At 36.8% G+C, this 27,906-nt stretch overlaps 4 protein-coding genes and 1 non-coding gene across 5 annotated transcripts; 2 read left to right on the forward strand and 3 right to left on the reverse strand.

Moving 5' to 3' along the window:
• The first annotated feature begins 8,020 nt into the window (after window positions 1-8,020).
• On the forward strand, window positions 8,021-12,334 carry LOC113704245 (protein IQ-DOMAIN 22-like). The gene is made up of 4 exons (XM_072062006.1): window positions 8,021-8,665; window positions 10,507-10,710; window positions 11,176-11,253; window positions 11,360-12,334. The coding sequence occupies exons 1-4, from the start codon at window positions 8,168-8,170 to the stop codon at window positions 12,104-12,106; spliced, it is 1,527 nt and encodes a 508-aa protein (XP_071918107.1). The 5' UTR covers window positions 8,021-8,167; the 3' UTR covers window positions 12,107-12,334.
• Window positions 12,335-13,633: 1,299 nt separating this feature from the next.
• Window positions 13,634-13,707, forward strand: TRNAV-AAC (transfer RNA valine (anticodon AAC)). The gene has a single exon. It is a non-coding gene; the product is annotated as a tRNA-Val (tRNA).
• Window positions 13,708-13,944: 237 nt separating this feature from the next.
• LOC113707160 (RHOMBOID-like protein 2) lies at window positions 13,945-18,627 on the reverse strand. Its single transcript, XM_027229340.2, has 5 exons — window positions 18,040-18,627; window positions 15,795-15,958; window positions 15,311-15,474; window positions 14,647-14,897; window positions 13,945-14,274 (listed from the first exon to the last, which is right to left on the reverse strand). Exons 1-5 carry the CDS (start codon window positions 18,327-18,329, stop codon window positions 14,163-14,165), a joined length of 981 nt encoding a protein of 326 aa, XP_027085141.1. The 5' UTR covers window positions 18,330-18,627; the 3' UTR covers window positions 13,945-14,162.
• A 2,557-nt stretch (window positions 18,628-21,184) lies between these two features.
• LOC113703132 (large ribosomal subunit protein eL24-like) lies at window positions 21,185-23,653 on the reverse strand. The gene is made up of 5 exons (XM_072061791.1): window positions 23,504-23,653; window positions 22,308-22,383; window positions 22,015-22,116; window positions 21,678-21,826; window positions 21,185-21,560 (listed from the first exon to the last, which is right to left on the reverse strand). The coding sequence occupies exons 1-5, from the start codon at window positions 23,512-23,514 to the stop codon at window positions 21,410-21,412; spliced, it is 489 nt and encodes a 162-aa protein (XP_071917892.1). The 5' UTR covers window positions 23,515-23,653; the 3' UTR covers window positions 21,185-21,409.
• A 703-nt stretch (window positions 23,654-24,356) lies between these two features.
• Window positions 24,357-27,835, reverse strand: LOC113706328 (replication factor C subunit 2). The gene is made up of 7 exons (XM_027228211.2): window positions 27,496-27,835; window positions 26,123-26,229; window positions 25,952-26,053; window positions 25,583-25,778; window positions 25,010-25,138; window positions 24,711-24,905; window positions 24,357-24,628 (listed from the first exon to the last, which is right to left on the reverse strand). The coding sequence occupies exons 1-7, from the start codon at window positions 27,658-27,660 to the stop codon at window positions 24,518-24,520; spliced, it is 1,005 nt and encodes a 334-aa protein (XP_027084012.2). The 5' UTR covers window positions 27,661-27,835; the 3' UTR covers window positions 24,357-24,517.
• Window positions 27,836-27,906: the final 71 nt, after the last annotated feature.

Here is a 27,906-nt window from a genome sequence, read left to right on the forward strand (position 1 = left end):
ACTAATCTATATTGTCAAATTTAGATGAAATTACACTTTTGGATTTTGTATTTTGCATAGATTCCAAATTTGGACACGATTTTTTGTGAATCTTTGAAATAACAAAAAATGTTATTTTACCACCATTTTATGATTCCTTTATCAAAATTTTCAAACTTATACAAAAGAATTGTATTTCTTGGAGTGTGAAGAGATCAATTCGACAAGGATTTCATTTAAATTTTCGCCACACAGCTTAGCATATCATGATCATTTTCAACTATTTCAAGGCTCGTTTAGTGTCAAATTCTCTAATATTTTATATCATTGAATTGCGAAAATATATATTGTTTACTTGGTCATATCTGCATTGAACAGAAAAAAACCTCAATTTTAAACTCTTTGATCATTTTTGCATTAACCCTCCAATTTGGACTATTCCTTTGTACTTTGTTAATATACTAGGTCTTCAATTTTTATTCATGATGTAGGCCCTGTTTGGTCCTTGAGTTTTTTATCAAGTTTGTCTACTACAAATTTTTTAAAAACTTTAACTACAGTAATCTCAAAAAACTTCTCAAAATTTTTAAACTATATACACTTTAAAATATTCAAAAATTTACACACTTCAAAAAAAATTTAAAAAATGTGTACAATAAAATACATTAAAATTTTAGATAAATATTTAAAAAATTCACTTGTGAAACGGTGTCTGCAGTTTCATTGACTTTAATAGCTTAACATCCTGGCCCGAAAGTTTGCTTTATAATACTCTGTAGCACTTTTTAAGAAACAATTCTTAAAGGGTTACTCCTCATTAGTCATTACTAGATTATTCCAAGAAATTCACCAAAAGTTGGAATTGGGGTGGGGCATTCTCAACATTTTAGGCAAGAACTTTGCCAAAAAATGAGATCTCAAAAGGTCAATCAAATGGCCAGCCAGCCTACGGGCTACAGGGGCCAGAAATGAGACAGACGACAAAAGAGAGTAGAAAATCTTGCTCATTAAGTGTTAATGCAATTTCTGAATCAGGCAATCTGGCGTCTCTGTACCTTCACCGCCGATTAGTCTTTCGTGAAGGACATCATAGGGTAGGCAGCATCCCCGTAACAATCGAGCACCATACAAAAAAGAGGTCAGCTTTGGTGCGTCAGAAATTTTTATAGTCTCAAAGGGGCAGATGGGACGTCTCATTCAAGACATTAGCCATTTCCCGTACAACTTGAACAAGCAAAGCCCCATCGCAGTTCAATTTCCCACCTGTGGATTGAGAACAAAAAAAAAACGAAAGAAAAAATCTCATATATGACAATATGGCAATTTATTACTAGTAGCATTCCTATAATTACCATGCAAATAGGGGAGGAGGGGCTGGAACGGCTGTCTCTGACAATCGTTCCAAAAGGTTTACGGGCATGATTAGGTCAAAAAAATTTATGCGACTCAGATTACTCCTTGTAACTCGATTTTCACGTCGTGCGGGATCTATAAAAATGTTGTTCTAGTGTTACTCGCTGTTGTTCTATTGTTACGCCTTATATAGATGATGTTACACCGTGTGTAAATGGTGTTACACCTTCCGGAACGATTGCTCTGACAGCCGTTCCAGCCCCCGAATCCGCAAATAGGATAGTGACGTAGTACTAGTTTGTAGTTCTGAGCTAGCGTCTAACTCTGAATGGACGAGGCGACTAGTTTAGTACTAGTTAGTTTGTCGTTTGGATGGTTGATTATTTTTTAAAAAAAATTTAGTCATATATTTTTTAAATTATTTTTTTATTTTATATACATAATATCATAAAAAGTAAAAATATAGTTGTATTATTCTAAATTCTTTTAATATAATCAATTATCCAAACACATGCAAGTTAACCACGGATCTTACCGAGAAAACTAGGCTACCAACTTAAGCATTATTAGGGGATTTTTTAGTATAATCATAATTGATGGACCTAGATAAGAAACTTGTCTAAATGCTACTATTGAGGAGGGATTTGAACAAGTTGTTTCTGAATAAGGAAAAAACTATAAATTTAAATGAATTAGAAGAAGGCGATCAAGCAGCATGAATTTTCTGCTTCACATAATTAAAGCGTAAACAAGTGTCCACCCATGATTTCTTCGGCAAAAGATGAATGAAGAACGAATGAAGCAGGGGCACCAATTATAAAAATTCCAAAGTTCTGGTGAATAAAATGGATTGGAGAAATTTTTGATGTAACCAGTGTGTTTGAATACTCGCAACTCATTAATTGAAAAGATTATTATATATTACAACACTCTTAACACTTTTATAGATGTGATTTATGTGAAACGTTAAATAATTTTTTTCAAATATTGAGATGTCCAAATTATTACCTGCATAGTATCGTTAAACCATTCTCAAGGATATACATATATTTGCGGAGTCATACTATTTATTACGCCTACTAGCTTATATTAATAGCTCAAAAACAAAGCTAGTTAAACTTCGATCACTTATTCTCTTGTGGAATCATACGTGTTTCAAATAGGGATGCTATTGAATCGAGTTGCTTGCGAGGGGTTCGTTCAAAAGCTTGACTCACACTTGATTTTGATCGAATGCGAGATGAGTACGAGTAGCTCGATAATTATTCAAGTCGAATTCGAGTATTGTTGTTTTTTTAAGGTCGATAACTCGTCGAATCCTATCGAGTATAAAGTAATTAATTAAAAATTATATATTTAGTTGTTACAATTTTACTCTTTTAAGGCTGAAAATTATATAAGTTACTAGAATTATTCTTTTAGTCGTGTCAAGTATTCGAGTTTAATCATACTGACAAGAAAATCGAGTATAATCGAATCGTCTCGAGTTTTCGAATCATTTTTCGAATTCGAGTTCAAACTCCACCTTTGCTGCTCGGTCGAATTCAAGCTCAAGTAATACCTTTTTACTATCGAATAAAGTCAAGTATCGAATCAAATTCAAGTATTGCGATACTCGTGCTTGGCTTGATTCGATTACATGTCTAGTTCCAAAGTAGTACATTGCTCTCAAGGGATCAGACATTGAACGACTAGCTGTCCAACAAGATCGAGAACAGCGTGCACGTGGAATTTGGACGGCGAACGTCTCCTTTTGTTGACCGGATATGATTTCTTCATTTCACACTTGGCATCCAACAGAAATTTATGCACGGGGCTGCCTATATACGACTCTGTGGGCACTACTTAGGAGGTTGGTCGGAGTCTTGACAGAAATGATTGACGATCAAAGTGGGAAATAATTTTACCACTTGAAGACTCCATGCTGAAAAGATCACCAAGTTTCTGGCTGAAAAGTTCACAGCGGAAAAGCTTCATTAACTGTATAAAAAGGTTAGTAACTTTTATGGAGAGGTCGTATCTGTTATCAATTCGAACTTGCAAGTTGCTCGGTTGATAATTTGATTTAAACTCGTTTTGATCGAATTTAAATTTAAATTTGAACTACTCGAAAGTACTATTGAATCAATTTTGCGTTTAAAAATTGATATTTGAGAACTCCACAAGTTTTTATTGAGTATTGCATTAGCTAATTAAAAAATAAATATCAAATATGATTATACATGTATACATACACGCGTAGAAATTGCCAATACAGACTTAACATTGTTCTTGATATGTTTGAACTCGAGTAGCACTCATGTCTTTCGAATTTAAGTTCAAGTTCCAATAAGATATTACTCGAAATTGATTCGACTCGACAGCACCCTTAATTCTTAGGACTGTTAATTTCACTGTGCGATCTCAAGTTATTGATTTTCTTTTCAAAAAAGAATCTTCAATCAAGGTAATTGTATCACCTCTAGCACTAGTTTTATAATCTTTCGTTATGACGAATTGAAGCTAATAATATAACAGGAAGAGGATTGTTAAAGATCGAACTGTAGACAGCAAAATTTTACTAACACAGCGTAGTTGAAACTTGTACGAGCCAAATCGATGTCTCTATGACATGGCAACGGTTTTATGTAAAAGACCAAAATGTATGATTCATGTTAACTTTTCACGTGGCGATCATGTCTGAGCCAAACTTGTACGAACCAAAGTTACTTTTATGGGCAAATCCATTTGTCTTCTGACGTGACAATAATACATGTAGCAACATTTGCAAGTGCGTTACAAGTAGGAGGTTCACAATTTATTCATGTTTTAATACTAATACCATGCTCCTACGGGTAGCTCGGACGGTGTGCTCCCCCTCTTTAGGGTATGGCCACTTACCTTGGCAACCAGGTTCGAGTCCCGTTGTTTACGTCTTCGGTGTGGAGTAGGGTCTCCTCTCCCGGAGCGCAGGGAGATTAGTCGGACCCGTAAAGATTGACCCGTACACCCCCTGTGTCGACAAAAAAAAAAATTACTAAGACCATAACTTATTAATGTATCGAATTGTGAATTTAAGAGAGATGTTCCTCAAACAAACAAACCAAAAAAAATAAAATGAAGAGAGATGTGAATTTTGTTCCTTCAAACGTTTATAAATCAACAAATTAATCATTAATTGTGAACTTCATATAGTGCATACTATGTAGCTTCCTAAGCAAAGCCAACCCTTTTTCCCAAAAAAAAAAGAAAAAAGAAAAAAGAACATGAGCTGCAGATATCCATTTGGAGACAGGAGAATCATGGATCGGATTTTTGTAGTAGTAGGAAAATCAAAGGTCCTCCTTGTTCAAAAAATTCGAATGTATTTGGCCACATTGCAAGAAGATCACGGCTGTGTATTGAATTGGAAGTACAAACTGAGTCCTAGGCTGCATGGGTGAGAAGAACAGTTTTGTCGGCGGGTGTACCCCAGTAATTTGAAGATTCCCTTAATTTGTCGCTCCTAATTTACGATGTTGATGTGAACTTCTTCGTTTGTTTATAAGAATGATCCGTGATACCGAATTACTCCTCTTTTTTTGTCTGGTGGGGTGGGGGGGTTCATCTCTCAGGTCTCACCACGTGTATTACGCCAAATCCAGAATGTTAACAGTAGTATAAGAGTGATACAATTTACTTCATAAGATAAAAAGCAACATGTTGTAGCAATTAACAACTCGAATTATGATGCTTTTTAAACAATATTGTTTGATAACGGAATTCAGTATTTTAGTGTAATCAATTCAAATTTTAATATATTTAGAGGCGTTTAATAATAAAAAATTAAATAGCTGAATTAATTAAATGATACTGAATTTTCTAAACAAAACTTGCTCTGAAAATATGTGATAAACTATTCACTTATCACTAAATGTGATATACGCTCAAATGTATTTGATTTAATGTTTAACAATTCAATAAGTTAATGGATTCAAACTTCAAATTTTAATTTTCAGATTTTAATTTTATCAAACGCGCAATCATGATCATCAAATTGATCATGACAAATTTCATTTTATGATCTTTCTTATCAAACAAAATGAAAAACTGAGGCTGGAAAGGTTCCATTATTGCCAAAAACTGATCTGTTTGGATTGTAAATTATTTGAGATATTTTTACTGTAGCATTTTTTGTGATGTGATGTATGTGAGATAAAAAGGTAATTGGAAAGATGAAAAGGTGTGTTGGAAATTGTAATGATGATGTAAGCAAATAAATTTTGACAAATAATCCTCTATCCAAACAAACCCGGTTCACAAAAATTTACCAACTCATGCGGCAACTACTAAACGAGCACTCCCCGTATCAATTTATTTGGCAAACTTGTACTCCCTCCCTTTTTTTATAACTGACGTTTAAGAAATTTGCTCTTAAGTACTTTTATCTGTCGTTTTACTATCCCCATGCAGCATTAATTATTTTTTCACAATTTTACCCTTTTATTTCTCTTTTCAAATACAGGGTTCTTAATTACTACTCATAGTTAGTTTGCATTGCTTTTGGCCTAGTAAAATAGCACCATTTAGTACTCTAGTGAGAGAAAACATGGGTGAATTGGACAATTAATGAGGGTACAAAAGAAAAGTAGTGTATAGATTTAAACAATGAAAAACTTTTCTTAATTGGTGTGCAAAACCTTAAACGTCAGTTCTAAAAAAAGGGAGGGAGTACTATTAAAATAGTAACGGGTGGGACACTCCATTATAATGAAATCTTTTAGTGCAAAATTGCTAAATTGATCGATAACAACGGAGTTGGTAAGCCCACGACACCTTGAGTTGATACTTGACTTGACACATTCTTAATCGGTGAGAAATTGATGTTCATTATGGATCAAGAAATGGTTATTTAGGTTCCAATGGTTTATTGAAAACCTCAAGAAACGAAAAGTTAAAATATAACCTTCTGGACTTGCTAATTTCAATCACCTTCCTAATTCCCAAGATGGAACGATCGGTCAATCTCAGCTTTTCCCAAGAACCAAACCGGTATAATTTCTGCCAACCGTAGATAGAATATATCTGCAAACATCTACGTACGTACTACTTTTTGGTTGAAGTTCAACACACAATTTTATATAACCCATTGATAATCCCAAGTATCATTCTTTCACATGAGTAATAAATTAATACAGCACATCTACAAGAATTCGAGCTTTCACATTTGACTTCGTAGTATTTTTTTTTTCTTTTCCGAGTCCTCAGTCCCCACCTCTCCACTGTTTCATGTCCCCTTAATTATTTTCTTGGGGTTTTAGTCCAGTTTGGATGGTTGAATTTTTCGGGAATTTTTTTCCCCTTTTGATCAATTTTTTAGTCACTTTTTTACGTTATATACGTCGTATTGTTATAATATATCTTTCTGTAAAAACTCTAATCATTTTCTTTTATGTATGTCTAATTTAGTTAACATTTGGATAATCTATAGTAATTTGACTTTTCTAAGTTGATCTACCATCAAAGGATGCATACAAAATTATAACCTTACAGTTTGAGTGAAATTCTTTAGTCTGAGTGACTAATGATGAACACTTGAATTACCAAAAATCGGCTTACTCTAAAACTAGCACAAAATGTCGGATAAGCAATTATTGGAAAAAAGAAATTTAGTGGTATATTTTAATTATTATTTATCTCAGAAAAGTCATGTAACAAAAAAAATAATACATTTATTACAAAAAAGGATAAATAGCAGTACCCTCCTTAACTTTTGGTCTCAAAATCTTTTTGCCCTTGCCCTCTAATGTTAATTATTGAGCACTTTGTCATCTTCCATCAGTCAAAGAGTCGAGCGAAATATGTTTAACCGTTTACAAATTACTGAACTTTCGAAAATGCCCCTAATTTACTTGTTAGGATTTTTTTAACAAAATTACTCTTGTCCTAATAAATTCGTTCTTATTGTAAATAAAGACGTTGCTTTCTCTTCTTTAAAGCAAAACCCCAACTCTATATATGGGTTGTCATGTCATTTTATTTTGACAAATTAGTGGCTAAAAATACCAAACAAATCAGTGGCTACTAATCTCCTTTGACTTCAATATTTTTTTTTATACGACCACTTCAAAGCTTTACATGCCCTAGGAGTTTGTACAATAAATAAATCAATTTCATGCAAAAAACTCAATGGTAATAAAATTTGGGAAATTTTTCCTAGTGTTTAGCCAAAGATTTGTCATTTAAAAAAGGAGATAGCATCCCAGTTATAGGGGTTGGGTCTTTCCTTTAAAGATGACAAAGTTTATAAGAATAAGGAATTTATTAGGACAAAGGTAATTTCGTCGAGAAGTTTCAATAGGTAAAAATAAGGGCATTTTCTAAAGTTGAATAATTCATAACGACCAAACATTATTGGTTTTGATTAATGAAAGGTTAAAATAGGAATAGGAGTAGGGTAAACTCACCATTATTGCCGTCTTAAAAAAAAAAGAAGAGAGACTGACGTAAGGAGTTGAGGTGCTAAAAAATAAATGTTATGTTTTAGGACCAAATGTTAAGGGGGTGACTGCAATTTGCCAAAATAAAATAAAATAAAATCTTCTTGCCAAAGTTCCAAATAAGCTTTTAATAGTTGAGTTATTTGCAAGGATGGGCCCCACGCAAATTTATAGTGTCCAGTAGTATAAATAAATGGAACACGTATCGAGCTACCTTAGTTATAGAACAGTGGCAGTAAAATACTCAACCAGCTTCATATCGTTCGTTCTATACCTCGTCCGGAACACACAGTAGTCACACACTGCCCACTTCCCTCTTCCACGACATGTATCCAAACAGGGCGGTTTCTTAGTTTGCTTGACACCAAAATCCCAAGATGAAAAAGGCTTCAAAGTGGCTCCGAGGACTTCTCGGGCTGAAAAAACCCGACCCCTCTTCGTCATCTTCTCAGGCTCCCACCACAGCCACGTCCAAGCCACCGCCCAAGAAGAAATGGAGCTTTGTCAAATCCTACAGGGAAAAGGACAGCAACGTCCCCATCCCCATGGAGAACAAGTCTCGAAGCAGCAGCGCCGTTGTCGGCCCGGCTCAGCCGAGTGATGATAATGATGATTCCGGCAATCATGCTATTGCCGTAGCTGCTGCCACGGCGGCTGTTGCTGAGGCTGCTGTCGCTGCCGCCCAAGCCGCCGCTGAAGTGGTCAGGCTAACAAGCAGCGGCAGAGCTGCTTCTGCTTCGAACATAACCAGAATGACGACGTCGTTTGCGAGGGGGGATTCTTCACCGGCGCATGTTGACGAGAGTGGCGCAGGCTATGGGAATCGTGGAGAGTGGGCAGCCGTTAAAATTCAGTCCCATTTTCGAGCGTATCTGGTTGGTCAAGTCTCTCGCTCCAAAATTTACATGTATACCCATTTGTTCGCGTTTGATTTACGTATTGTTCAAGGGCATAAGCGACTTTCTGCACACCATTTCTGGGACGTTCTGGTATATCAGTCCGACGTCGTGTTCCTGTAGTAAAGCTTCGGGAGGACGACGACGTCGGAGCTTAACAACAAATGGGTCAAAAAACGTCTTCTCAGTGACTGGTCCGAGTTGTCTTGCGGTGTCGTTTTGCCTAATGCCATTAGGAGTTATGCAATATATATATACATACCCTTCTAGCAGTACTAAAATATAGCTAATTGGTTTTCTTCTGTGCCGAAAAGTCAATTAGTGTTAAATAATTCATTTACGTTGGATTGGTTTTATTTTATTTTATTTTATTTTTAAATATAAATATATAGAAATATAAGATTTGGTGGGGGTGGGGTTATGGTGGAATTTTTTTCTTTTTAACAAGTAGAATGTGGACTCTGGGACCAAAAACAATTCAGTTTGTTTGTTTGTTTGTTTTTTCCTTTTTTTAATGGATATAAGTTTGGACGGGGTGGTCACAAATTTGTACATTTTTGCCTGAGGAATTGGGCATGGTCCAATAAGTGTACTTGCGATATTAATGTAGTTGGTTAAAGGCTTATTCATCCCTATTTCCTTTGGGGCAGGGGAGGTAGATTCGAATCAGATTGTTTTTTACTCTGATCCGTGTTTTTTTTTTTTTTTCTTGTACGTCAGTTACATACTGTGGGTAGACACTACTGTTACGTTTTATTGTGTCAGCATTAGACACTACTGTGCAAGTAATAGTGACTATTCCCCAAAATCTGAAGCTCATCTGTATGTTTTTCAGTAGTCTCAGCTGATGGCCTTTAGTGGAGATGGGCATTCTCTTGTCTGAGTATGGGAGGTTGGGGAATGGAAATTGCTTGTGCATTTTTGTTGATTATGGACAGAAGGTTAAAACTTGGAATCTGAATTGACTTGGGGTCAATTCAGAAATGTGCTGCAGTTGCAGTTTTTTTAAGCTGTGGTGGTTGATGACTTGCTTTAATTTCTACAAGTCCCATCAGTCCTTTTTTTACTTTCTAGTGAGGGAAGGGGGAATTGAGGATGTTATAAAGTCAAGTTGAATTAATGAGCTGTTGTGATAAAAGCAAGATTTAGATCAAGATGGATTGAGACTTTGGAGCCCAGGAATTATATATATATCATCAGTTGCATTAGTCATCGGGCGGGTGGAAACAAAAATTGACTTGGACCTGCACCACAGATGATTCAGCTTATATTAATCAGTTCAGACTAATTAATATTATTGCCACTTGCTGATGTTCCTTGGTACATAAAAGTGAAGTTCTGCATGAAAACTGTCCCTTCTTCTTGTTATTGCAGAGTTATGAATTGCAAACTACTACCAAAAAGTTGAAATAGTTTGAATGTTCTGATGTATCCCTTCCATCTCTAAGATGATTATTTTGGGATAAAAAGTTGGGAGATTGGATTTACCTCTTAATACTTTGTCATGCATGCTGTTGTCCTTTCTATCTGCAGTTTCTTGGACCACTTCTCTTTGCATGGAAACTGGTGTCTCCTGAGATGTCCTTTTTCCTTTTTTTTTTTTTTTTTTCCCTTCTTCTTCTTCTTCGATTTTTATTTTTAATGTCAAACTTTTGCTTTTAAGTCTCTGCCCTGTGAAGCTTCTAATCTTTCATCTTGTTGAGTAATCATGATGCAAGTCAATCTCAAGAAGTCGCACTTCAGAGTTTATTTGCGTTAGTAATATATGGTCTTTGGCTGACATATTATTGATCAACTTTTTCTTGGATGGGTATTTGAAGTCAAGAAGAGCTTTACGAGCACTGAGAGCACTTGTGAAGCTTCAAGCATTAGTTCGAGGTCATATTGTGAGAAAGCACACTGCAGACATACTAAGAGAAGTGCAGGCACAAATGCGAGCAGTGTTGCGAGTCCAAGCGCGGGCGAGTACGGTCCGTGCTCAAGTCTTTGAATCGCCCCTCAAATCTAATCACATCCATTACCCTGTAAGCAAAATTTCCTTTTCCCATCCGATGGTGCTAGTTTTCTTTCTTTATTTTTATACATAAAAGAAGTGTTCTCAAAGGTCGTATACTTGCTACTTTTGACTGTTAATCGACTCCACCACTCTAGACCTGCTTTTTTACACTGATTCTGTATATGCAGCATGTTGTAAAAGTAGTCCTTGATTTCAATAGGAGAAGTAGGTTGTTTTTAACTACTTTTCTGCCAAAACTTGATCTTTTACAATGCTCTAATATCCACATTAAGTTCCTAATCCGCACTTCTTTTATGAGCCTGAGTTAATGGAAGAAATAATTTCCATGTCCAAACTTTCTTGTATCTGAAACCCACCGTTTCTTGTTTAAAGATGATTTTAGCTGCCAGGAATACTGCATTTACTCTGGATCAACAATACGTGGAGGTACCGCATTTTGTTATTATTAATTGGTAGTAAATTCAATGTGCAGGGCCCTGCAACTCCTGAGAAATTTGAATGTATATCACGGGCCAAGAGTATGAAACTTGGTGAAAATCTGCTGTTCAGGGTACGAGCTGGAACTTCCCTGTTTTTCCTTTATCTTGTTAGTGTTATCATACATTGACGCGTACTTTGTCAAGATGATAATTTTGCATTCATACTACTGGAACCAGAGAAATAGCTTAAAAAACTGGAAGATCTCAAGCTATCAGGACTCCAGAATGGATATCAAGTCATGGGAACACGAAGGATCATCTGCGAAAACTGGCTCCAGAGGTGACGAGGCGAATGACAAGGTTCTCGAGATTGATACTGCGAGGCCTCAAACCAGGCACAAAATTAGGAACCTTTTTCACTCTTCTCATCTCAGCATTGGCTCGGACCAATGTAGTCATAGCTTCACCACATCAAAAGACTCCACAGTTCATCAAACGGTCCCAAGTCCATCTTCTTGCGAGGTCCAATCCGCGAGCCCTCTGAAGTTCTCACACGATGTCGAGGATGATCCTTTCTGCACAGCTGCAAATAGTCCACTGCTTCACTCAGCTTCATCTAAAGGCACTGGTTCAAAGAGAGGACCCTTTACCCCAGCCAAAAGTGATGGCTCAAGAAGCTGCTTAAGTGGCTACTCTGACTACTACTATCCAAACTACATGTCCTGCACTCAATCTTCCAAGGCGAAGATAAGGTCCCTAAGTGCTCCTAAACAAAGGCCTCAGTACGAGAGATCAAGCTCAACTAAGAGGTTTTCAATGTATGGCTATGGTGAACCAAAATTCAGCAATCCTCAAAGGGTTTCTGCATTGCATGCCAGCTTCACCAGCAAAGCTTATCCAGGGTCCGGACGATTGGACAGGCTTGGCATGCCCATAAGAGAAGAAGCCATTGGGTTCAGTGGAGGCCAGTGGCATAGATTTTAGAGTACTCTTATTGACTTTAGCCACTTTCCTTTTTTTTTTTTTTTTTTTTCTTTTTCTAGTATGAGGTAATGGCTGACAAAAGGCTAGCTTAGGTCGCTTTTGTAACTTATTTAAATTTATGAAATATTGACCGAGTGTCAGATCTGGTACATAAAGATCATGGTGATTATAGCTCCAACCAAGCAAAGATACTACTCTTTCTTGGTGGAGTTAATATCAATTTGCCTAGTGGAGATGTACTTGTGATGAAAGGCCAGAATGTAATCTAAACTAGTCTTATTTCAATGACTCTTATGAATCTGATAGCCTTTTTATACAGGAAAAATGATAAACTAATTTTGATTGATTGATTGACTAAGTCAAGAAGTACATAAAAGATTGGACGAGGTATTCAAGGAATCCGGGGCCTGTTCCGTTCTTTTATGTTTCCCCTGCTCCCTTCTGATGAATGTCACGGCCAAAAACTGTTGGTACAATAAGCCAGTGTAGTCTGGTCACCGCTCCAGGCTCCCGTGGACAGGCCAAACCAGAAGGGCATGGTGATTAAATGAATGAGTTGACGGGGTGGAAAAGCTGGTTGGCGGTCTTGTTACGCTCTTTGTTGCCTCAACCAAATGCATTGAATATTTTGCTGTAGCAGACAAGATCAAATGATCCATCCAGATTCGGGACGTCCCATCATTTTCGCCCTTTTTGTTATGGAGTATGCTCGACGACGATATCACCGTCATCTGTATTTTTAATAATATAATAATGAGATGGAGCTTTTATCTGCCATCAGCACATCAGACTGCGAGTAGACCAGGGACCAGAGTGAATCTTTGAAACTTACATACGTTTTGGCAAATTGATGTTCCAAATCGGTTTAGGGCCCATTTGGCTTTTTTATTCTCCAAGGAGTTTCAAAATTCTTAGAATGCAAGCAAAACAGACTTGTGACATTTGAGAGCTATGAATAATTCAACCTCTCAAGTCAAATGCCACGTAAAAGTGAAAAAAAAAATTACACCTATTTGCCTAATCTTTTAAAATATTTTAAGAATCTCTTTTCGAACCTTATATGTTCTCTCTTTTCGATCCGTCAATCATATCATATGAACTACACTCCATTTTGATCACACTTGGAAATAAAAAAAAAAAAATTTCCAATGGCAAAATCATCTTGGTAAAAACAAAAAACAAATAAACTATTGTAAAGAAACTATGAAAAATAGTTTGAAAAAAATGACGCGAGCAAAAGAAGTGTATCAGGCGTGCGATATACGATAAACTGATAGCAAACACTTAAATAGACCCGACTTATATATATTATATGATCCAAATTTTGTCACACCATCTCATCAACCAAAGAATTAAAGATGCGGTAAAATTTGAGTTACATGATATATAAAACCAAATTTATCCGAGTTTTTGTTTAAAATAATAAAGTAATGCTCTCTCATTATTTGGCCTTAGTCAGTCCAGGCTCCTGCATACAATAAAATTCAGCGTTTTGTAAGATGTCTGAAGGCTCCACCCACAAACACTGGTGTCGTGGTGTAGTTGGTTATCACGTCAGTCTAACACACTGAAGGTCTCCGGTTCGAGTCCGGGCGACGCCATATCATTTTGCAAGACCTTTCTTCTGGTCCCGGCTACGCCACACCTTTTTGCCAGACCTTTATAGAGATTGAACGAACGACTTATTTTTGATCTATCTTAATTTTTGATCATTCCAGGACCTGCCCAAACTGAAATGCTGATAAATTTTTTCGTAGAACTGATTCCATGGGAACCAAAAGAGAAGGCAACAAAGAACGTACATTACCAAATTAAGACTAGGAAAGATAAAATTCATGTACTGAAAAATTTCACGCCAGTGTTCATGTATAGATCACTTGTAAGTTTAATACATATCAGAAACCCAATATATATATATATATATATGCATAGGACTGCAGAACTCCAGCTGAAGGTAAGACATTGCTGTACAAGAATATAAGCAATAAAGCATTAAACAAATCCGTAATCTATGAACAAAGAATTTTCAGAATCAGAGAACTCTGCCCAACTCTTCTTAATTGTTACAGCTCCATTTCGATGTGGGCACACAGCTCAGGTAATGGCACCAGCTGCAATGATCATTCCCATTTTCTCCCCTGAAGAGCATGACCAATCCTACCGTGAATCTGCAGCATGCACAAAGGCATGTTAACAAAGTAAATATGTATGCTCTACCTATAGCATGTCTATTAAGGACAATCACAATAAACTAAAATCTCTAAAGGAGAAAGCCAGTGGCAAAGCAGGAAAGTCTATCGCTATTCTCAAGAAACCCTATTGGCGGATGCCGTCCAAGCACAAACTGACAAGTATATGTCCCATTTCCTGTAAGCATATATAATACAAATGAGATGACCAATAAAAACTTTTCTAGGATGTTTCATTGGGGTAGTTCATTCACAGCTTTATAGTTTCAACATCCGACGCAAGAAAATGAAAGCAGCTCTAGATTCATTTGACAGGAAATCACTTCAACCTCAGGTAAAAAAGGAGCTTACCCAATGATCAGTAAAATCAGGGCAACCAGCACGAGAACATACTGGTAAACTGCATATTTCGACTTGAGACGAGCACCGGGTGGAAGTTGGCGGCTTTCCAGGTAACCAAACTGGGGCCGAAACAATAGTACAAATCCAAGGAGAAACCCCGAAATGAAACCTCCAATATGAGCAAAATTGTCAACATGAGGAAGTATACCAAGAGCCAAGTTGATGACGATGATGACCACAAGGGTAAAAAGAGCTGCAACCTGACAGAAACAAAAGAAATACTTAATGCAGGAACGCTCGACAGAATTTCTCACAAACAATCAGCATAATCACTTGAATGAGACAAATGAAATCCAATTGGATAAGTTAGTTTGCCTATTTAATTAGATTATCACGTGATTTACTACAAGGATAGACATTCCCAACCAAAATTTGACAAAGGCATCTGTTTGTAACAAGGCTAGTAAGTTTCATTGATTAAATCTTACTAATATGATTAGACTTTAGACCAGAGGTGGCCTTTGTGCTTCATGTACCGTTATACAAAGGGGTGCACAGCATGAAACATAATCTCCTTTGTCCCATAGAGAAGGAAGAGTGTAGAGACCAGTATAACAGCAAGAATTTCAATATTAGTGGAGTCATCAGATCAAGAAGAAGAATGCTGCTCTACCTTATTGCTATAAATGGTCCAGTTAGTAAGCAACTCTGATAGCATTGCACCAAGAAGACCAAAAAGAGCACCAGAAGCTCCTACAGAGATACTGCGCTGAATGAAAAGGCACGAGAGTATGCTCCCACCAATTCCTGAGAGGAGGTAGATGGCCCCAACTCGCACTGTGCAATCCATTTTTTGAAAAATGTTGTAAGAATAAATGTGAATAATTGACAAAGGTTAAAAATAATAGCAGAAGAATTTGTAAAATAATCTCAATTGTGGTACCAACCACAATGAAATCTTATAATGAGCATAAGACTGCCTTAGACATAATTTTTCACAGCAAGAGGTCCTGAACAGTTTGATTGGCCATAATGTTTTGATTGACAATCAAAATAGAACTGATAATACTTTTTCCTAATTCCTCTGACAGGTGTTTAGATCATCAAAAACATCCCCAAGCCTATTTAGATTGTGTTTTAATAGGAAAAAAGTATACCAAATCCAAATTGTTGCTCAAGCCGAATTCCAATAAACACCAAGCTTAACATGTTGGCAATTAAATGAATCACTCCCGCATGCAGCCAGATACAAGTGATAAGTCTCCATGCCTGACGCTGATGTGCTACCTTGCTCCACTCCAGTGCACCCAATTTTTCCAGTCTGAAACACGACAAAAAAGTTAATACAAGAACAATGATACGCTCTCTTTTTTTTTTTTTTTTCCAATTTTTCCAGAGGGGTTGCCAAAACAAGGGGGTGGAACCAATGGGCAGGACCAGTATGCCAGATAGTGGCAAATAATGGTCTATTACAAGCAGTTAGATTTTCTGAAAGCACTAAGCATATAGGTTGGCATATTTAAATCAAGTATACTCAGGACATTGTCAATAAATTAGCATATTAATTACAGTGTGTGCTGCAGGTGGTTTTGGGGTTGCCATACTTCAATCTACTGTAGCTCTGGTACCACTCTAATGGAGCCCAAAACAATCAACAAACATAAACCCACAACAAATTCACAAGAAAATTGATAAAGAGGCAAAGAAAAATTTCTGCTATTCACAATATGAGGCAGCAGGCACTGTTACATAAAAAAAATGACTTTGAATTTAAGTCAATGAAATATATCAGAACTAGAATGCCTCTACTATAAGCAAGAGAGTTTTGAAGAATCAGGAAAAGTATGAAACAAACACTCTGTCTTGAAGGATTAAAATTACAAAAACCAATCTAAATGCCATGCTTTTATAACATAACTTAAAAACGTGGAAAACATGACACCACTACCTAAACTACGATCAACAAACCAAACTCCAAGGAAAAAATCCTACACTAACTCGTATGCCCGTCATTCCATCTCGTCTGCCTTCATCTATTATTGTTATCTTGGTTTGAATAGAGTAGGCTTCATTGAGACAATTGATTAAAAAGTATAAAATATATTTAAGAGACCCATCATGAGTCTCTTTGGAATCAGAATGATACCCCAAAACATGGTTTTGCAATTCTACAAATCAACGCAGTCCACTATTTGAATAATTCAAGACCAGAGCAAGATAGTTATCAGCTATGGCTAGTAGTTGAACTCAAGGGCTTAAATGAGCATCAAGTACCTTAATTTTTCTGAGATCAAGTACCTTAATTTTTCTGAGATCAAACAAAAGGCTAATCCACTCCTGAACCTAACTGAACTTGTCACATTGAAGTTGCTAGATGAAAGAGCTTCTATCAGATGATACCCTGTTGCTCTGATGGACTGCCTAATGGTTTAGTACAATTTTTAAGACAAAAAACAACCTTATCGAAAGAACTTGTATCCGGCCTCAATCAGAGATGTGAAACAATAAGTTTGGTGCCATGGTTATTGCATCTCCTATGAGTACAAATGAGTAAAAGTTATTGTCTATGTATGTCTGTAGCTACAAAGTGATTTTTGACGAAAAAGCACAAATAACCCCAAAAGCTACAAAGTGGAGAAGAACATGTTACCAGAACCTTAGCAAACGTAGAAACAAAAATTACAGTCAACTGACTCTAAGGCGTTAGGAACCTGAAAAGCCACAAGCATTGCATAGTTCCTAGCCCTCGATAGTTCCAAGGGAATCTGGGAAGCAAATTCTAGAGATATTTTTACCAAAGCTGTACATCAGATTCTTGACATTGGCAGGCTAAAACTCATGCTATTAAATCTTATGTAGTTAATCAATGAACCAGTATCAGTATCAGTGAAGCATATTTCAGTGAGCTGTAGCCACTAGACTTAAAACAGGATTTTATGTCACCAACCGTTCCGAACAATGCACATCCTCAAACCAAATCAGTAATACAACTATCAATAGTTCTAGAGAAGGTCAGCATAAGATTCTCCAATTAAATACCTTTTTCTTTTCGTTTATTTCGTTATACTTTCATTCGAATTATTATAAACTACAGGCAAATTACAACAAAGGGTCAAAACCAAGACAAGAAAACTAGACCTATCTGCTCATAGTCATTTAAAGAAACCTAAAAAGTTCGAATTTTTCTTGGAATGAAGAAGAAGGAGCTCATCCAACTCGATTGCTTTAGTCCCAGAAAAGAAAAGACCACCAAAAAAATTCAAAACCCAAATCAAAAGCATAAGCCCACCAAGTCAACTACTTTCTCATGCACAAAATCACTAGAAACCACCAAAAGACAGAGAGTTAAACTTAAAGTGGAAAAACAAGGAAAAAAAAAATGATCCAAGGAAAGGGCGTTACGTATTAGAAGAAGGGCCAAAGAGAGGATTTTCGTTTAGAGGCTGAAAAGAAAGCCTTCCAAGAAACTTTGCCACACATTGCCCTCTAATCCCATAATTATTCTTGGGACAATTGTTGATAATCATGATGACAATGAACATAGCAACATTAGCCACCACTATCATTGGAACTAGCCATGAAGTCCACTGGCTCTCTGATGTCTCCACATAATAAGGTTGATAGCTGCTAACGTTATTGTGGGTTCTGCCCTTTGCTGCTCCTCTACTCTCCAGATCTCCGTTCCGCATCATCTTTTTCCCCTGTTCAACTCAAGTTCGAAGCCAGACCCTTTCAAGAATGCTCCTTTCTAATCTTTCCGGGAAGTGGGATTGCTGGAGATGTATATAAAAAGTGATGGAAACTTGGCAAGAAGTGGTAGAGTGGCTTGGAAGTTGAGATGGTGGGAGATTAACCTGAATGCAAGAATTGGCAGAAAGAAAGAAAGAAAGAGGATTCAGTAACAGGGAAGGGAGTTCCAGAACTTGGAATGTGGGGATAATTTAGTAGTTGCTAGTCTAAATCGATGTTAGGTGAGCTGTAACTTATGTTGGATTGGCTGAGGAAGCCAAATGGCCAAAAGATAAATTATTGTTTACTTTTATAGATTTAATAGTTTTCCTTTTTTTTTTTTGTTTTTTCCTGCAAATATATTATATTATAGATCGTTAACTTTTATAGAAGTATTTTTCTTTATTACTGTGCAAATTATTTTTAACTTTTTATATATTTGGCAATTTTCTTTATTTTTATTCGTGTGAATACTTGATTCTTTCTTTTGTATTGGCTAAGGAAGCCGGATGACGACCTTCCAATCTCCTTTTTTTTTTTTTCTTTCTAGTAGAACAAATTGTCCCTTCCACTCGTTAAAGACACGGGAACACGTTTGTCCGCAATTTTTATGCACGGGAACACTTTTGCAGCTCAAGTCGCTTCTTTCCTCGAAAGTCATTTTAGTAAGTTGGCACTTTTTTGAATCCAAATGTGCACTTTGCTATGTGATCTGCTGATCTTTTTCTGAAGCTAGAAACAATTCTCTTGAGAGTGTCATATGAATTCCTCAAAACATTTTACCGAATCATCTCATGTTTGAAAAAGCATCCATACAATATATGCAGTAAAGCAGCTGGAAATCTATACTCGGTTTCAGATTGTACAAAATGTGCTTGCTTGTGATGTAAGGTAAGCTAAGATTTACAGGCCTGCGAATTTGCTGAGTTGGTTGGTACCCTGTAAGCCAAGACAGCTAAGTCCAACCTACATACAACCGAATGATTGTTGCATATTGTTATCAGATTCAGAAGCAGAAGCATGATGGACTTCTGCTTTAAACTTCTAAGATTAAGATAGCTCTGTCAAATAGCACTTAATTCGTTGACCATCCTGCAAAGAGACCACATCTGAGAAATTCCATTATCAAACATCAGTTGAGGAATCCTTGTCATAGATGAGAGAAGCCCGCAAACAAGAGCTGGGATTTTGTTGTCATCCCCGTTGATTTTGATATGTTTGGCCAGACGAAAGTGGTCCACGCGGTTTCTGGTGTGGAACGAAAGTCATAGTAAGTCGGTAGCTATCCTACCGATTACTACTTACTACTGCATATTGAGAATTGGAAAAGGACAAAAAAGTTGATAATAATAATAGTAATAATAATCATACAACAACAAAGTCGTGGGATTAGACGAGTACCAGTTTCCACGACGACTCAAACAAAGATCTCCATGCCAATTAAATTAATTATGGGTTTTCTAACGGTGCCTTTAAAAAGTACTCTCGTTAACGCATCTATCATTTCTTTAATCTATCATATATATATATATAGATATATATATATACACACAAATTAATAATAATTATTCTCTATTATATTTATATATTTTTAATTAATTTTATATTTTTAAAAATATAATACTTAAAATATATTTTAACAAGTGCTTTATAAACACCCGTTGAACAACCCGATTAATTATAAGCAGTTTGTTCACTAATGCATACTCTAGAAGAATCAAAGTATCTCAAGGAAAGGTTTCTTGGCTCAATTAATAGTTTTTTTTAACACCTTTCAATTCTCAATCATTTCTTCCCCATATAAATATAAAAGTTCAAGGATCATAACTAAGAGTTCTAAGTAATAAATTTCTTCCTCCAACTGTCACCTTTATTTCCACTCTCATATTGGTTGCCCGCATACCTATTTTTTTTTTTTTTTCAGAGACGACCATTATAGTATATTTTAATCTATCCTACATTAGGGGAGGAAGTGGACCTAAGAAGGTCCAGGGATAACCCGAAGGGTACTGAACTATTACCGGACCAAACGGGTGCACTACGCACCTATCTGGATTTTTTGAAGCAAATCCACATTACAATGTGGCAATTGGTGGGACCCACCAAGCCTTAAAGGCTTTTATGGTGGGCTGGTGGTTGCCGCCCGTCTGTTTGGATGGGAGTGTTTTTCAAAAACTAATTTTTCAAATATAATAAAAATTTTTAAAAAGTACTCTAAAAAATAATCTAAAAATTAGTTTAAAATTTTTAAAAATATTTTAAAATATATTCTAGAAACTCTTCTACTCTTAAATATCTCAAAATATAATCTAAAAACTCTGCTACAGTAAAATTTTTCAAAAACACTTTCAAAAATAACTAATCCAAACGAATTTGCCCCGTTTCCTACAAGGAAGCTGTAGACAGTTCCCGCGTTTAGATGGATCGCCGTATCTCACGTTGGTTAGCTATCGATAGATTCCTTGAGGGCTTAACATCCACGCGTGCTAGGGACTCAAAAGCCCAACCCAATAATCAATAAACAGACTTTTTTATTTATTAAGGTTCCTAAAAGTGGCTAATGTCACAATCGCACGACGCAGCCAGCTTGTTGCCCATGCTACAACCATAAATAACCCGACTTGCTCTAAATGTCCATTTCATCCTATCAAGAACAAGAGCAGAAAAACATGGGAGTGGATCAAAGGGCAGCAGCGCTGCAGCAATTATAGGAGCTATATCCATAACAACAGGAATGCTACTTTATCATTAGGTAATCCAATTATACCCACTCAAAGGCAAGTTATCAAATTAACTCTACCTACCAAATTAACAGACATGCCATGTTATTTTTCCAGATTTCTAACATGTGAATATTTCATCATAAATCAACAGAAATGTAGAGAAGCAGATATACTGGTTTCCTCGAAAAAGATCCACTTAAAATTTTCCAAGTGCAAACACTCAAAACATGAAGTCCAATGCATGTGGTCAATTAACCAATGGTACAGCTGCCGGAGTATAATTTGTTCGAACATCCAACCCAAATGTGCTAGAGAGAAGATCATCTTTTCCCACCCCCTCCTCCAAGCTTAGGACCCTTGGGTGCAGCGCCCTTAGACAAGCCACCCTTTGTAGACTTCTGGGCTTTGGCAACTTCTGCTTTCTTTGCCTTCTTTTCATCCTTGGTTTTCTTGATTCTCTCCTTGATTTCACTGATCACAGATTCCACAGTCACAACGTGTCAAATGCATGATTTATCCCACAGAATATCCTATAGTCACTTCTACTTCTGCAAGCACAAAGTTATCTACAAATCATATTGCATGTACCGCAGAGCAGCTTCACGTGCTGCATCTCGGACTTCTGGCTTCTCAGTTCTCTTCTTTTGGATAACTTCCAATGTGGCACCAACTATGGACCTTGAATAAGGTTTCTTTGTAGTTCGGCGCCTTTTCTTCAAGATTTCAGTAGTAGTGTCCTACAAGATGTCCGCCAAGAAATCAAATAATTCAGACACAAAAAGATTACCTGGCAATGTTTCCTCAGGAGAAGCAAAGTCTTCTCTCTCTCTCTCTCTCACACGCATGCACACATATATGAGAAGCAATCTTCATGATACAAACAAATAAATAAAAAGCAAAGGGATCAACCAGAATCATGAACTACCTTCTTGTGTTGTTTCCGGTACATTGCAGTCCATGTAAGCTTTGACGGCTTCAAGCGGTTGTGAAAATACCTCTTGCATTTTGAGTTGGCAAAAAGGAAGACCTTCAATTAAAAGAAATGCTAAAAAAGATAAGAAAAGAAATTCCTCAGTCTAATACACAGTAGGAGCTAGAAGAAAGTCTAAATTAATCCATCCCTTTAAAAACATAAGAGTAATGAGAAATTGAACAAATTCAGCAATAGTAAACAGACGATGCCATTTTAAGTGATTCTGGTAAATGCCCTGAAATTACCTGAGAATCTGAACGAACAAACCTGATGCCCTTCCCAGGGTAGATCTTTGCACCGCTAAAGCGGCATAGTTCAGTTCTGATGAAACACGATTAAGCAGTTAAGTACTCAGATAAGTTTTAATAGAGCAAAAAGTACATAAATATCCTGGGAACCCAAAGAGCCGCTGTTGAGTAAAATTTAGAGGTAAAATTGCATAAAAGAAGGGCCAATGTGCACAGGACTATCTAAGGGCTATATCGGACAAGGAAATAGAGGTTAAGACTGGAGCACCTTTAAGAAGCCGCCCCTTTGGTTCCATATGCAATAACACAAAAAAATTGTGGATCAGTTGAATAATATTTTCTCCCCTCCCTTTTATCTCCTCCCTTAAAGTACATCTTCAGAGTGACTACTACTATTGGCTTGGGATGAGGTTCAAACTCCACAATAACGGCAAACCTCCTTGGCCCATGCAAACTGGAGACTCACAATGCCTAGTCCAATGTATTTGGTTGCGCCAAATCCAACTAATGGCTGAGGTTATGGTAATGGAACTCTTAAGACTCTCATCAAGTATTAGATCATAAACCAGGAAAACTAAGGACTAAACAAGATTCCAAGCATAAAGGGCTACTTTGCATGTTACTTTTGTCACAAAATCAGAACTTTCATTAGCAAGACTTCCCAAAAGTTCAGACCTTTTATTAGCCAGACTTCTCAGTAATTTCGAAGCCAACCATTCTTGTACATCGTTATTCTTCTTCCATGGCGCTCCATTTTGACAAAATCAGGAAAGGAAAAAATGCAAAAAGAAACCCACCCAACCGTACAGCATGGCTGCCTACTTGGCCATCTTGAGGTACTTAAAACACAAAAAATTCAACTCAAGCTCGAAAGGAGCCATGGACACTTTCAAGCTTAATAAACTTTAATAAGACGAGACCAATAATCTCATTTCAGAGTTTTTTCCTTTAAAAAGGCCTCCATCCCAATACAATGACGAAAATCACAACCCCATTTTTTTTTTTAAAAAAAAAAATCTTTTATCCGAAATCAGATTTAGTGTTCGTATAGATTATGTATCAGCTAAAAAAAAAGTCAAAAAAATTGACATAGAGTAAATGCTAAGAAATATCATACTGCAATAAACAATCTAATGCTCTTGAAGTTAACATGGGAAAAAAACACAGAGAATATAGAGAATGAGAAAGCATACTTGAGAACCATGGTGATGAACCTGCAGCTGAACTCCCTGTTGCACTTTGTTAAACGTGGGGACTGGGGGCTTGGGAGTTGGGACGGCCTGAACCCTACACCCGCGTCCAAGAAAGAATTTAGTAGAGCCTTCCCTCCTCTCAGAATGGACCTTGGCTGGAGAGATTTATGGATCTCAAATCTGGGCCTTTTGAGGAGCCTGCCTGGTAAACCTTTAGCCCAGTGTTATTGGATCTCTAGACGGATGTCAAGTTAGCGTGTATGGCTGAGCCCAGTGGCAAAAGTTCAGCCCTGCAACAGCAGACGATTCCTATGCATTCTATAAGTTTGTCCGGATCTTAGGTCAGGCTGGGACTTCAAAAAGGGCACAGAAAGGAAAATCTAAAAGAAAATCAAACATGAAAAATAAAAGCATAATAAAATTTTTGGCAGTTTTTAACTGCATTTTTTTTATCTCTATTTTGTTTTTATATAGAGGAAAACACAAATTAATATAACGCATTTCCTATTTTGTGTCCTAAAGATAGAGGGAATAAACCTATTATAAAATTCAAACATATTACTGTTATTATCATCATCTATCCTTGAATTACGTAAATTTTTACTTATAAAATTATAAAAAATTAAGCTTTTATCGTCAACTAAATACCGGGTTTACCCCCCAAGCATATGCCGTTTGGCACACAGAGAAGAGCCCTTTAAGGTAAATAGTCTTTTACGTTTTGTCCTCTTCGTTTACATGTTAAGAACAGCCGCGCTGATCTTTTTCATTTATCGGATTTTCGTGCACAGTTCGTCTGTCTTCTCATTAATTTGCTCGATTGGAAGGTGGAACCAAAGAGGTTCCGCAATAATTATCATCATCACATATCTTCATTCATGATCAGAAGACAAAAGGTGCCAAGTGCAGGTGAAAGCATGATTCATGGCCAGGAAGTTTGCAGCTGAAAACTGCTTAAGCAGACAGTGGCTCCAGGTCTTCCAAGGGAAACTATCATATCATGTACATATAACTCTAAGCTGCTTTAGCTGTATCTCGAACGAGAGCAAGCTTAGCAAGCAGACCGCAGAGCTGAAGATATGAACCAACTCCATCACAGATCCTCATATGTGCAAATCCAGTTTCCTGTGAACAAGGAGGAGAGAATGAGAATGAAGCTGCAGATAGGGCGGGCGGAGATCAACAATATGGATTATAAAATGCATACCTTCATGAATTCCAACTTTAGGTATTCTGCCATGTCATAGTTCTTTATGACTCGAAAAAGGGTTGTAATTATATCAGTAGGAGAATAACCCAGGTCGTAAAGCTGCTTTAGACCAGCACATGAATCATCAAATTTTCCCTCGAGAAGATTGCGTATCATACTCTTCACATGCAAGGGATGGGGCTGGTCACAAACCTAGATATGCATCCAAAAGAAGTAATGAAGCAAAGAAGAAAAATACTATTGGCCAAATAGTGATGATAAAAACTAACCAGGAATTAAGGTGTAAGACTCGTAACCTTGAAAACATTTTCTTGGTTGACAAACCCAAATCCACTATTTGTTGCTTGCAAGTTATTCAAGGCCTGTCTCATATCACCATCAGCAGTGAATATAATCGCATCAAGCCCTTCTGGAACATAAGGTACCTGCTATGAGTGTCAAAACATCAATAATGTATTGCTGATACTCATAAAGCGATGTCTCAGATACTGGTGATTCTCTGAGGCTCTCTCTTTCCTTCCTTTTGATAAGAAAAAACATGGGTGACAAACTACACCGGGTTACATATTTCCATATCGTAATGTTATTTGCAGGAACTTTAATATACTAATGAAGTAGAAGAGCAAAGAATGGCCATTTCCTTAATTAGAAATTGGTAATGAAGTGACATGAAGCTAGGAAGTGATTTTTAAGCTGAACATGGACAGACATCATGTTCCTGTTTGACTTTACAAAGTAAAGAGCATAATTTACAGTGGAACTTATCACGGCAACATAAGATGCACAATATGACAAAGTACAAACAATGCATTAAATTACACAACAGGAAATGTGTTCTAATCTGTACCAGGCATTCATACTGAATGTACCTTTTCTGCTGCAACCACTACCATGAGACGACTAAGAATCTCTTGATCAGTTAATCGAGAAAAGCGGACAATGGCACACCTACTCTGAATTGGTTCAATAACTTTTGATGATGTGTTGCAAGCAAGAGCAAAGCGTGTGGAGTTTGAATATATTTCCATTATCCTTCTCAAAGCTTGCTGAGCTCCAGATGTCATGCTAATTTTTCAATAAAGCAATACAATCTCTCAACCAATTGAACACAGAGGATAGTATGACTGCTAAACCTATAGACTATTGAATGAACTTGTAAAGATAGAAGAGGAATAAAATCGTTAAACGAGGGGAATATCAATAGGCCAAGAACACCAAAAAAAAAAGGAAAAACTAACCTGTCTGCTTCATCCAATATTATTATCTTATGACGGCCCGCAGATAGAGTGACTTTTTTCTGTGCAAACATTTTGATTTTGTTTCTAACAACATCAATACCCCTGAAGAAGAGGAAGGGTTAACATAATACAAGAAGTGATCAAAAATCATTTTATAAGTGTTTGACATACCTGTCATCTGATGCATTTAACTCTAAAACTGCCTCCTTGTAGTTTGGTCCTAAAAGTTCATGTGCAAGAGCTAAAACACTAGTGGTCTTACCCGTTCCAGGTGGACCCTAAACAAAATGCATTCCAGAAGGCTCAGTACCAAGTCTCCTTTGTATTTTGAAATAATGACCAAAAGCAAAGATAAAGAAAAATGCAGTTTATATGTATCCCAAGATGTTCAAGTGATTAATATTCTCCAAACATGTTTAGGTCAAAAAAGGGTTATCTTTTCAAGAAATCCTAAATTGCTAGGAAATTTTTGTGGAACTAAGGAATTTAGTATTACATAATCTCCCAATTAATTGTAGTGTTATAAAACTCGACAAAATAGACGATGAAGCAACTAATGCCTGCTCTTCGTATTTGCTGATGATATTTTCAGATTCAAGTGAATGCATCCATACCCCTTAAGTAGTGCAATGGACATTTACAGCAGGCATGTAGAAGTCATTAGCAAGTATTTACAGGCTTTGATCACTGTTTATTCCTTTTCAAGCAATTTAAACAAAAAGGAAATTCTCCTATATTCCATCTATTGAAGAGCTTGATTTTCCTTAAAACTCTGCACCACAACTATGTACTAAGTTGAACAGTTAAACAGTAGTCATCTTTTAACACCTTAAACAAGTCAGTTTATGTAGTGTGAATACAATTCTAAGGCACACACCCTTCAGTAATGTGAAGCAATACGATTTGTCCCATTGTGACAAGAGAAATTTACAGCTTTAAACCAGGTTTGCAATATGCAGACTCTCAAATTGATTTCATGCCTCCAAAATAACAGGTAAAAAGAACAGCCTGACAGATATTCATGCGTTTATAAAACTTTCTTACTCATTCCTAGAAGTCTGGTCATAAACAAATAATGCTGAAAGATATAATGTAGCAAGAGGCATTACCAAGCATTGTGTTCAAAGCCAAAAACTTTGGAAGATAAATTCTACAAATCCCCACTTTATTCATATTTTCCCTCCTTTCCATAGCCTTGATTTTCCTTGTAGCACTCTCTACTAAACTCTGCGTCGAATCAACTGGAACCCAATTGTTAAGGGTCTCAATTTCACTCTCCCCTCGCACCCCTGACCCTCCCCTTCAAAAGAACTAACAAAAAAAATGATCTTTGGTGGGCTACAACCCACGAACTAGCTCAGTAATTTTCACCAATTTGAGTTCCAAAAAAAAAACCCATATGAAATATGAAACAAAAGAAGTAATAAAAACGTAAATGCAGCGACTTTTAGCATTCTTAGCAGGGATTGAGGGAAAAAAGAGATAAATTCCTAAACAGAACACAAAAAATAAGTAGGGGGCCGAAGGGAGGGATTATCGCTTACGGCCAAGATGAGGTTGGGCATGTTGCCATCGCGGGCGATGACTTGGAGCCTGGCTACGGCGTCTTCGTTTCCGACGATGTCAGCTACTTTAGTGGGCCTGTACTTCTCCACCCATGGAATATCTGGGCCCGAACTAGAAGTTAAAGAAGAAGAAGAGGATGCCATTTTTCTGTTCCTTGAATCTGAGCAAAGATTTGCTTCACAAAGCTCCTATCCAGTAATATTCTTGATCTGAGAAACTAGCCAAAAACCCTCGGGTAAGGTTGTCTAAAACCCTTCTCAGTTCCCCACCAATTTCAATTTGGAGGGAAATGATATGGAGCACCACTTCAGACGACGTCGTTCGAATGTTGTGATTTCTTTTTTTTTTTTTTTCTTTTGTAAACAAAAAAAAAGGTTTTAGCTTTCCTT

This window comes from Coffea arabica, chromosome 8e, assembly GCF_036785885.1.
Source record: "Coffea arabica cultivar ET-39 chromosome 8e, Coffea Arabica ET-39 HiFi, whole genome shotgun sequence".
Classification (NCBI taxonomy): Eukaryota; Viridiplantae; Streptophyta; class Magnoliopsida; order Gentianales; family Rubiaceae; genus Coffea; species Coffea arabica.